Source organism: Condylura cristata, unplaced genomic scaffold (genome assembly GCF_000260355.1).
Source record: "Condylura cristata isolate star-nosed mole 26May11 unplaced genomic scaffold, ConCri1.0 scaffold00025, whole genome shotgun sequence".
Lineage (NCBI taxonomy): Eukaryota > Metazoa > Chordata > Mammalia > Eulipotyphla > Talpidae > Condylura > Condylura cristata.
The window spans coordinates 19,732,269-19,743,412 of NW_004567126.1; the positions used below are offsets into that span (position 1 = coordinate 19,732,269).

Below are 11,144 nucleotides of genomic sequence, written 5' to 3' on the forward strand. Positions count from 1 at the left end.
TTAATGCTATGGAGTTTGTTGAGAATGTCCCTCCACTCTCTTCTTGCCCGTAGTGTTTCTTCAGAGAAGTCTGATGTCATCCGGATTGGTTTCCCTTTGTAGGTTATTTGTTTCTTCCCTCTTGTCATTCTCATTATCCTTTCTTTATCTTGCAAGAGACTGCACTTTTTTTAAAGGTGACACAGACCTGGTTCTACCATTTAGCTGTATGTCACAGACAAATAATTTCATCTGTTTGAGTAGATTACTCTTACTCATGGGTAAGAGATAATTTAGCAAAATAAACAATGCAAAAATACTTATTATCAAGGCAATAGCATGTGTTCAGTAAGTGATATCTGAGTATTTTTCTTACATTCAAATACTGTTCAAGCTGTGACTCTCCACTAGAATCAGCTTCTCAGTTTTAGAATGCCTTACCTGTAAACTCAATGTCCACAAAAACCTTGATTAGAGCTTCTGCAAGGTGGGCTGCATAGGGAAAGTTGCAGAACACACGCTTCCGGTGAAATACACTTGATACCAAGGGATTTGGGGTCTGATCCAGGTGGGGCATGACTGCTTCCAACACCTCAGCCAGTTTGGCCCTTAGGTGGGGATTTTTCATCCTGCAAATAGGGCAGAAAGTCAGGTAAGCAGGTAGAAAGCATTAAGTCCCAAATATAAGACTGTTGTCTTCATATGAGGAACCAAAATATTTTTTTTTAAAAAATATTTATGTATGCATACAAGAATTAGGGTTTAGGTCAGAGTTATGGGGGGGGGTGAGAGGACTCACCAGAGACAGAGAGGGGAGCAGACAGGCAGACTGCTGAAATAATACTGCTGAGGGTGAAATACACTGCTGAGGGAAGCATCTTGTGGGACAGGAGAGGACTGTCCTGCCATGTGGGTCACCCCCCTGGCCAGGGCTCAAACTTGTGCTGCAGTGTCTGTGGAGAGCTTCATAGTGCTGTGCTTTAACCTGCTGCACCACCAGGGAAGGCCCAGGAACCAAAATATCTTATACTACCATTACAGAAAAAAACCAGGGTTCTATCAGTTTTCAGGGGGTAATGCAGGGCACACCCTTTAATTCCTGAGGTCACAGCTTACAAAGTATGAGGGTATTTAAGTTTCAGTTTAATGCTTAACCATTTTGTTTACTTTTCTATAGCAGTACATTGTTTACTGTTTACTATTTCCTGACAGTTTCATCTAGCCTTGCTTTTTTAGCCTTTCTGAGGGTAAGGTCCAGATTTATGTAATCAATGAGTATCTTCCTTTGGAAAAGAGAACTAGAACTAGGAATAAGCCTTGAGATCAGAAAGCATTTATCTAAGGTTACTGCTCATCTGATTCAGAATATCAAGAGTAAACTTGTTATGTAATTATTTGATCATTAGCACCTGCCAGTGGTTAGGTTTCTGGCATTACAGTAACCACTTTACCCAGGGACTAGCAGTGGAATTCCCATCAGGTACCTTATATGTAGGTTCAAATTCTCTGTGGGCAAAGTCCTGTGCTTATTCCTCTGGAGAGTAGGATTTTTGGATGGTCATAAGGATGGTCAGGTGATTCATTAATGTTAACATAACTTCTGAAAGCAACCCCTTATGATTCAGGCTTGTTTATTTCTTGGTTTAGAAGCCTTCTGAATTTTTTGCAGTTCTAAACAGTGATGGAGCCAAGCTTTCAGCACTTTTTACCTTTCTATACTTCCAGTGAAAATGGTGATAAAGTGAAGGACATGTTCCAGGGAATCTGCTGATGTCTCCAAGATGTCATCGGCAAAGCGCCGAAGAAAAATGAGGAAATCACCCAGGTTATCTGCAAAAAATTCTGAAAAAGAAAATACTAGAATTAGATAAACATCAGTCTCACTATACTAAGCATAGTACATTTTAAATCTCTCCCTTCCACCCTACGTAGTGAAGGATTACAAAAAAGGAAAAAAAATATCTTGCAGATACTAGGAATACTTATAATATACAAACTCTTAACATTTTTATTTTTATCAGAGCAATATAAAGGGCCTTGCTGGTGGTGCAGGGGTTAAAGTCTCAGCACTATTAAGCCATTGACAGCCATTGTGGCCTGAGCTGACCCATATGGTGCAGCAGACCTCTCCTGTCTTGCCTGCTGCTCCCTCAGCAGTGTATCTCAGTAGATCTGCCTGTTCTGCTCCCCACTCTGTTTCTGGTGAATCCTCTCACCCTCTGCATTTCTGGCCAGTATCCCAGTTTCTTGTATGCATAAACAAATCTTAAAAAGTTGTAGTGATACAAGATACAGTTAATACATCAGTCCAGTTTAAGGAAATATACCAATATATTTTTTTCACTCTCAGGATTAACTGTGGTCTAGTAAATCTTCAGATGCACACAAGAGTCTTGAATAAAGACAAATACACTCGATGACTACAGTCACCGATCTCTAGTTCTCCAGTGGTTTTGGCCGCCAGGTATTCATGCCTTTGTGTGTTCCTCCTACATTCTTCCAGGGAAGAAGATACACCTGAGATATGATTAGGTTATAAACACTCATTGATTCCACTTTGGTCACATTTTCTGGGAGAAACCAGCTGCCACATTTGAGCAGTAATAAGACCTGTGTGGCCAGAAAGCAACTGAGGCTGCCAACAGCTGCTTAATTAAGCCTGTAAGCAGATCCTCTAGCTCTCGTCGCGTCTTCAGATTCCTATGGCCCTGGGTGACAGTTTGGCTGCAACATCATGAGATCCAGAGTCAGAACCTTGCAGTTAAACCACTGGATTCATAACCTACAGAAACCATGTGAAAGAATGTATGCTGTTTTAAGCTGCTGTAATTTGTGCTATACAGCAATAGATGCCAATACTGTGATCAAGAACATAAATCTGATTTGATGGTGAACAGTATCTGCCAGCCCCTCCCAACCCCCTTCCCTTCTGGGTTAATTAAGAGGAGACAATTTGTTTTTTGAAAGAAAAACACAGAGATATAGATAGATTTACAAGTCGAACAAATGTTAATGATAGTAATTAACAGTTCTGAAAACCCTGATTGCACTAAATCCTTTGAAGACTATTTTCTGATAGGCTCAGTAGTGGGCACCGGAGGCTGACAAACAAGCTGTCAGCGCCCCCCTACTTTGACCAATAGATATTATTTGGGGTGTTTCTCCAAAAACAGTTGCTAAGGAAGGTATTTTGAGGATTTAACTTCCAAAGTCACTCAGTTAAGCTTAGATGGCTATAAATAGAAAGTTCCCGAGGGAAGAGCTTGCTTACCTGGCACATAACCCAAAGAGCTGTAGCCATCTGGCAAAGGAAAAGTTAGCTCTATTGGCTGTGAGCCCTCATTGCCTATGGCCAGTTGAACTAGCAGAACAGCCATGGAGACCTGCAAATTGAGACAGTTTTGTAACATCTGTGGCTCAGTCATGGCTGTCTTAGTAGAGAGATAGATGGTCATCAGTCGCTCAAACTGCTCCCGGAGACTGTCAGCAGCAGGACTAGAACTCTGCTGTGCATCCCGCCAGGCAACCTGAAGCCGATGCAGATTCTGGTTTATTTTTACCATCTGATCATGTAACCTGCCACAGGAGAAGAAAAGAATGGGTGAGGGAGGCTCACAACGGGGCATTCAAGTAGACTGTTTCAGAAGAAAAAATCCTCATTTACTTATTCTATTATTCTCTTTTAGGATGCAGGGAATTGTAATTGTAATGCTATAGAAAGCATTCAGTTATTGACAGGACACAGGCAGGGGGCAGAGCACTGAGAAAATATTACTAAGTGTTCAACACAACTGAACACAATTACAAATAGCAGCTTTCAGTTGAAAAGCAGCACCCAAAGAACGTACCTTGGCTGAGCAGGGTGTAGACTGGGCAGTTATGTAAAATGACTGTTACATTAAGTACAAGAAGCCCAACAGGGTTGGTCAATACCACACAACACAAGTACAATGCTGGTAATTTGACAGTTATTAGAGTAATTAGACTATCTTAACTATAGTAGAGAATTAAAGCTGATTAAAAAGGGACTCTAGATTAGTGATGACTACACAAGAGCTAGTAGCCACTTGGGATGGGAACTTAAGAGTGGCTCACAGTCCTTTGTTGTTCAATACAAAATTATTTTTCATAGAGCCAAATGTTCTCTAATGAAAGGAAAGACCCATAACTCAATGTTATAGAATGTGCTTCTTGTGCATAGTCCAAAGGCATCTCCTTTGGCCCAGTAGATAATATCTAAGGCTTAGCTAATGGATCCTGGAAAACTAGATGACATTCATTTTTATATTTGAATCTACATGGTTGAACAGGTTCAGCACGTCCTGAGTTATCTACTGTCTCACCTAAAATGTCAATGACAGGGATAGAAAAAACACTGAGAGATATAATTTCATTTTTCCAGGAATATGCTGAATTTTGGAAAATGCTGTGTCAATTTCAGTATTCTGAGAAGGCACTAAAATGGCTATCTTCAATATCCATTCCTACAGGCTATAACAGTGACTGAGTAATTCCCTTTTGCTATAGTGGTCACAATCAGCTAAATCTGAGGGGGTAAAATCATGAATGACATATGGCTAGCCAGAACCATTTTTGGGAGGCATACATTCTGGTTCTCAAACCTCACATATCTGGAATCTATCTTTTATAGAATTAACTTTTTGATACATAGATCTTCTGATCTGACTGAAATTCCTTTAAAATATTTCCTTAATTGGCCCTCCCTGGTGGCGTAGCGGGTTAAAGCACAGCACTAAGAAGCTTAAGCCACTTCCACATGAGTTCGACATGGCGCAGCAGACCTCTCCTGACCTGCCCGCTGCTCCCCTCAGCAGTGTACTTCTTCGATTTGCCTGTTCTGCTCCCCACTCTGTCTATTACAGCAGGAAAGAGTGAGATAATTTTGCAAGTCAGAGTCTCCCTGGTACAAGGGTTTAGTTAAAGCATAGCACTAAAGATAGCATGAAGCTACCTGCAGCCACTAGAGCAAGAGTTAGTTCCTGGGCCAGGCAGGTAAACCACATGAAGTGGTAGACCTCTTCTGTCTTGTCCACTGCTCCCCTCAGCAGTATATTTCAGTAGATCTGCCTGTTCTGCTCCCTACTCTGTCTCTGGTGAATCCTCTCACCCCCTCACCTCTGGCCTGTACCCAGGTTCTTGTATGCATAAGTAAATAAAACTTTAAACGAAAATTTCAAGTTAAGAGAAAAATGCTAGTATGCTAGTATATCTTTAGTTTAAAAAAATTTAACAGATCAGGCCCTCCCTGGTGGCACAGTGGGGTAAAGCACAGCACTGAGAATCTAAAGCCGCTTCCTCATGAGTTCGATTCCCACCTGCCCCGGAGGTAACCACATGCGAGGCAGACCTCTCCTGACCCACCCGCTGCTCCCCTCAGCAGTGTACTTCGTCGATCTGCCTGTTCTGTTCCCCACTCTGTCTCCGGTGAAGCCTCTCACCGCCCCTGAGCTTCTGGCCTGCATCCCAGTTCTATATGCACAAATAAATAAATCTTTAAAAAAAATTTTTTTAACAGATCAAAAACTTAAGATACATTCAAGTACAATTAATGTAAACATAAATGAGTGCATATACTACCCTTTTCCTAGATAAGCCTTAAGAATAAGACAGTGAGACTCATATGGTTATCAACACAACTACTAATTCTTTCCTAATAACATCAGAGGAGTTACCTGTGAAATCCCAAGTACAAAGTGTATTCTGTCAGAACAAGGTTCTCTGTTACAAGGTTGTAGTTCTGAGGAAACTCTGGTTCCTGCACAGCAGGGATCAAACAGGTTTCTTTGTCCAAACCTCAAAGAAGTTAAAAGGAAGAGTAAATGGCTTGCCAAGGACATCTATCACGATCTCCAATGTCCCTCTACCCAAGTTCAACTTCCATTCTGTTACCAGTAATTATCTTTTTCTTTTTGTTTTCCCCATCATATCTTCTTAAAAACAAATCTAATCAAATCAATACTTTTGTCTAACAATGTCTTTTGGCTTCTATGAAAAACAATTAAAATTCTTCGGCTTGGGGCCCTCTTGGTGGCGCAACAGGCTAGGTCACAGCACAGCCACTACCGTGTGAGTTTGATCCCGCACTGAATTGCCCCAGAGTGCGGCGCAGCAGACCCCTCCTGACCCGCCCGCTGCTCCCCTCAGCAGTGTAGTTCACTGATCTGCCTGTTCTGCTCCCCACTGTCTGGTGAATCCTCTCACTGCCCCTGCACCTCTGGCCTGTACCCCAGGTCTGTATGCACAAATAATCTTAAAAAAAAAAAACAAAAACCAAAAACCAAAAACCAAAAAACCAAATTCTTCAGCTTGACCATAAAATCACCAAAAGGAATGACAACACAATAGATTTTTCCAAGTCATAGACAACAGATCACTTGTTATCTATTGTGTTTGATAAGACTTAGCTAGGAAGAGCTCAACTTTTTTATTTTTATTTTTTTTAATTGAGCTCAACTTTTATAGAATATTATTATTTATGCCCTTCTCTCAGTTCTCACAGCTTAACCTTACCCCATATATTATGGTTATTTATTAATATCTCTGCCTTCTTCTAGAACCTTTGAGTTCAGAAAGAACAAGGACTATACTTTGTTTTAATAATAAATGAATGAATACCCAAGGTGGCTAAATTCAAAGAGGTTTCACTAAATTACAACATATAAAAATGATCAGATTTAAAAAAAGTATCTTTTTAAAGGCTAAAATAGCTCTTCTTTCCGCCTCATCTTTGAGGAAAACAAAAAAGGGCATCTTTGTAGGAAAAAAAAAAAAGACTGGATGTGCTAAAAATCTCCTGTCACACACACACACACACTCTCTCTCTCTCTCTCTCTCTCTCTCAAGAGTTTTTGAGAAGCCCAAATCCCCCCTACCTCTCATGTGTACATTTTTTATTTTTCGTTCTTCATCATTCAACTCCTTCAGGGCACAGTAAGTGGGATTAAAGGTGAGGAGCCGAGAGGATCTGGGTTTGCAAAATGGCTGGCATAACTTCAGGAGAGCAGCACCCAGATTCAGAAAGAAGGCATCCGAGGCATACATTTGGAAGAAGATTTCTGGCATCTGATTGGCCCAAATCTTGGTGCGGCCTGCATTTGCATGCAAACAGTTTCCAAGCCAGGACAAGATACAGTGTTTGGTTTCTGGAGAGAGCTGGAGTAAGTTCTTCAGCATCTGGTAGATCTTTTCATGGAACTGAGCCATGAACTGTTTAGCCAGAAAACACAACCATAAAACATTCCAGTTTCAAAATCCTAATATTTGTTACTCCCAAACCTTAGCCACTGGCAATTTCCAGAAGTATGCTAATCCCAATCTTCCTCATTCTCCCTGTGTCTTATCTCCCAGTTCTGATTAAGAGAAAAAAAAAAAAAAATTGGGGGGGTGGGCACATTTATTTCTTGATGAGCTTACTAAACTGCAGATTACATAGCTTTAAAATAAGGGTCAATTAACTCTGCAAAGGGCAGACAATAAAAAATTTGGCTTTGCATACCATGTGGTTCCTGTAAGCAACTATTCAACTCTGTCAATGAGGCATGAAGTCAAGCCAAAAACATGATATGAATGAGCATGGCTATGTTCAATAAAACTAGTCATAAAAACAGGTGGCAGGCAGGGTTTGGCCACTGTTGTAATTTGCCAACCTCCACTTCAGTGAGCTGTGAGGATGGGGGACTTAAGCTACCCCAACTCAACCATTTATTGCCTCTCATGTTGACCAGGCCCCTACTATGATTTATGCTATGATTTATGCTATAACAGAGAGGTTATAGATGGAACAAGTTAAAGGAACAAAACTGGTTTGTAAGCTGAGTTCAGTCAGAAGGTTTTAGGAACTGATGCTGTAAGAAATAACTTGGTGAGAAAAATAACAGTTGAGAGGAAGTGGCAGTGTTATAGCACTGGGCAAAGGATAGCAGCAGCTTATCCTCAAACACATAAAGACTTATCCTCCCCTCTTAGTGCATGCAAGAAAGGGTAATTCCTTCACATGATCATGGGAGAAAGCCAATCAGATCAATCTGCTTCTCAAAGTGGCCTATCTGCATCTGCTTCTTGAGAAAACTCTCTTTAGTCTAAGACTGGGGGCTAATATATCCCAGAAAACAGTTCCACCTGATGGATGTTGGCCTCCTGTACTTTGATCTCTTGGGGACTGGAACGAGATGGATTCAGGAAATAGCCGTGATTTTCTACCACACCAGGAGTCTTTAATAAGCAGGAAATATTCAAGATTACTCCCAGCAAGGTCTTCTGGTACATCTGCCCATTGCTAAGGTCCTTGGGTTGAATGTATTCTACAAAAACCTACAAGAGAAGAAAGTCTTGTTTATTCATGCTTAATGAGATAAAAGTGATGGGGGTGAGAAAGTCTTAAAAGAGTTGTGTGTACAACAACCAGAGTATTTTTCTTTTATTCAGTGGGTAATTACCATGCTCTTAGCATAGGGAAACACCGAGTATTAAATCCCCAGCTCAATTGAACAGATGCCATCTTTTAGACCTACCTTTGCCATATCCTTTTGCCTGGTGAAATAGAGAAGAATATCCAGGTAAGCATACAATAGGATCTGGCAGAGCTCTAGATCTTTTATGCGACCCAATAAAATATCAAACACTGGAATCATGACTTCTGGAAATGTTCGAACTTCCTCATCCAAAATCAAGGCTTCAATGACCTCTTCCAAGAATTCAGCTACATCTTCAAAATCTAACAAAAGACAAATAGTAGAAAGAAGGCCATAAGAATTTTGATGTACTTTTATATACTAGCTCTTTGCTCTTCTGAGACTATTCATCATGCTTCTGGTGTTAACCCTGAAGGTTGAGATGTGTCTTTCTTTCTCAATTTCCACCAAGAACCACAGTGGTTCTGGAACTTCCTAGAGCAATTAGAGATTTAAAATTCAGAAATAATCTTACAGATCTTGCTTATGTACTCACGGGCTCCTTGGATGGCTTCCAATGTCAGATCTACCAGTTGTTCATGGATATTTTGATCCACATAGATCTCTGGGGTAAGGAGAACTGTTCGAGTATTGGACACAGCGAGGTTCCTGCACTGCATTGCAAAGGGTAGCAGATTCTCTGGAACTTTGGTAATCTGTAAACAGCATGAAGAAGAAGCAAGAGTCTAGCTTTATGACCTGTAACAAGGGTGGACACAGCAAACAGAATGAGAAAGACACTATGTCCCAAAATAATACTGCATTCTGAGAATGCTTGAAAATTCATGAGTTCAGCTTTTGATTTAAGGAACCAATAATCTCTTAAAATTATAGTCCTGAAAACAAATCAAGCTTTGCCTTCGCTATTATTTATATCTCAGTTGAAATGAATCCACTGAGTTTTTTTTTTAGGGTTTGCTCTTTTTTAAGAGTTATATCGAAACTGGTTTATTGAGAAAGAAAGTAGACCCCAAGACACAGAAAGAAGAGACTAAAAGTTTAGAAGACAAATAAAAGTGTTCTGATATACTGTTCCAGATATACAATGATATGTAGAAACTAATACAGAAGACAATGATCCAACTATGGCTTATAGGTTAAAGTCATGCACAAGAGGACAATGTAATACTTAGTGAGGATTATTCCTTACCTCTTCCTTGGCTCTTTGGAAGCAGGAATAAAGATAACAAAAAATGTGCCTCTCCCCTGCATCTCGATCAGCAGAGAGATTTACTGTTGTAGAAGAAGTCATGTTTATCAAGTGGTTGCCTGGATCTTGAAGTAATAAGCGAGCAAATATGGCCTATTAAGAGAAACAACAAAAATGCTAAACATTTGCATTTAATCTTAGCACACCAAGATGTAAAAGTCATTTTGACAGGTTATTGTGAGACTCACAGGATGCAGAATGAAGGGGAAAAAAGGAACTCAGTATATTGTAACTTTAGATAATATTAGAAAAGAACTGCATACATGTAATTACCACAAATCAAGTTCAAGTGTCTATTACTGCCTTGAGTACAAAGTAAGCATTAAAAGAGTATCTGATGAATGGTGTTAGGTTCAACAATGAAACACAGATTTGAAATCTTTTACTCTGTATGATTGCTGACCTCATACAGCCTTATATAAAGGTAATTCAAATGTATCCAATTAAACTGTACATTGTTAAATGTCTTCCTTACCAACCTTTCATTCCTTTAATGCTGAATACCTATAAGGTGAAATGCATGTTTTTTTTTTTTAATATTTACTTTTATTTATTTATGCATACAAGAACTGGGGTGTAGGCCAGAGGTGCATGCATGCATGTGTGTGTGTGTGTGTAAGAGGATTCACCAGGGACAGAGGGGTGGGGCACAACAGGCAGATCTAATGGAAATATACTCCTGAGGGGAACAACGGGTGAGACAGGAGAGGTCTGTTGCACCATGTGAGTCAGCTCCTTGGCCAGGGAGCGAACTTGTGTTTTCATGGCTGGCAATGGCTTGATAGTGCAGAGACTAACTCCTATGCCACCAGGGAGGTCCCAAAATGCACTGTTTTAGTATAGAAGAAGATATAAAGAAGGAAGGGAGGGCTCTTGTCCTTGAGAACTTGAGTCTAACATAGGAGATAAGACAGGGACATAAAAAGTCTCTACATGAAGCTCTCTCTGGCTGCCTAAAGAGTTCACGACCAGTTGACTGCTCTCGTGGAAACAAATTGTCACTGACAGCCTTTACCCTGGGAAGGCAACAGTAACTAAGACAGAATTTCAGGAAACTAAAATATACAAGGCCACCCCCAATGTCATCTTTGTATTTGGATTCAGAATCCATTTTGGAGGTGGCAAGACAACCAGCACTGGCATGATTTATGATTCCTTGGATTATTCAAAGAAAAATGAATCCAAACATAGATACCCAAGACTTGGCTTGTCTGAGATGAAAAAGTCCTTAAGGAAACAGTGAAAGGAATGTGAGAACAGAATGAAGAAAGTCAAGGAGGGCAAAAGCCAGATTAGGTACTGGCAGAAAGGGGGTGTTAAGGATTCTGCAATGATTACATCTACAATGACTGTGTAGATTCTTCATGAGAGGATTAATAAATTAAAACCCTATAAAAAGCCACTCTTTGGGCCCTCCCTGTGTTAAAGCACAGCACTGAGAGGTTAAAGCCACTTCTGCATGAGTTCGATTCCCACCTGCCCCG

At 40.3% G+C, this 11,144-nt stretch overlaps 1 protein-coding gene across 2 annotated transcripts in view; it reads right to left on the minus strand.

The window, feature by feature from the left end:
- The window catches only part of UBE4A (ubiquitination factor E4A), a 34,636-nt gene that overhangs the window by 14,756 nt on the left and 8,736 nt on the right, over positions 1 to 11,144 (minus strand). For both annotated transcript variants that reach the window (XM_012729797.1, XM_004689212.2), the window contains 9 exons: positions 9,601 to 9,753; positions 8,947 to 9,106; positions 8,511 to 8,713; positions 8,119 to 8,310; positions 6,873 to 7,206; positions 5,673 to 5,793; positions 3,251 to 3,555; positions 1,689 to 1,821; positions 421 to 608 (listed from right to left, as the gene is read on the minus strand). In XM_012729797.1, coding sequence (XP_012585251.1) covers positions 421 to 608; positions 1,689 to 1,821; positions 3,251 to 3,555; positions 5,673 to 5,793; positions 6,873 to 7,206; positions 8,119 to 8,310; positions 8,511 to 8,713; positions 8,947 to 9,106; positions 9,601 to 9,753 — 1,789 coding nt within the window. The remainder of the gene's footprint in view (positions 1 to 420; positions 609 to 1,688; positions 1,822 to 3,250; positions 3,556 to 5,672; positions 5,794 to 6,872; positions 7,207 to 8,118; positions 8,311 to 8,510; positions 8,714 to 8,946; positions 9,107 to 9,600; positions 9,754 to 11,144) is intronic.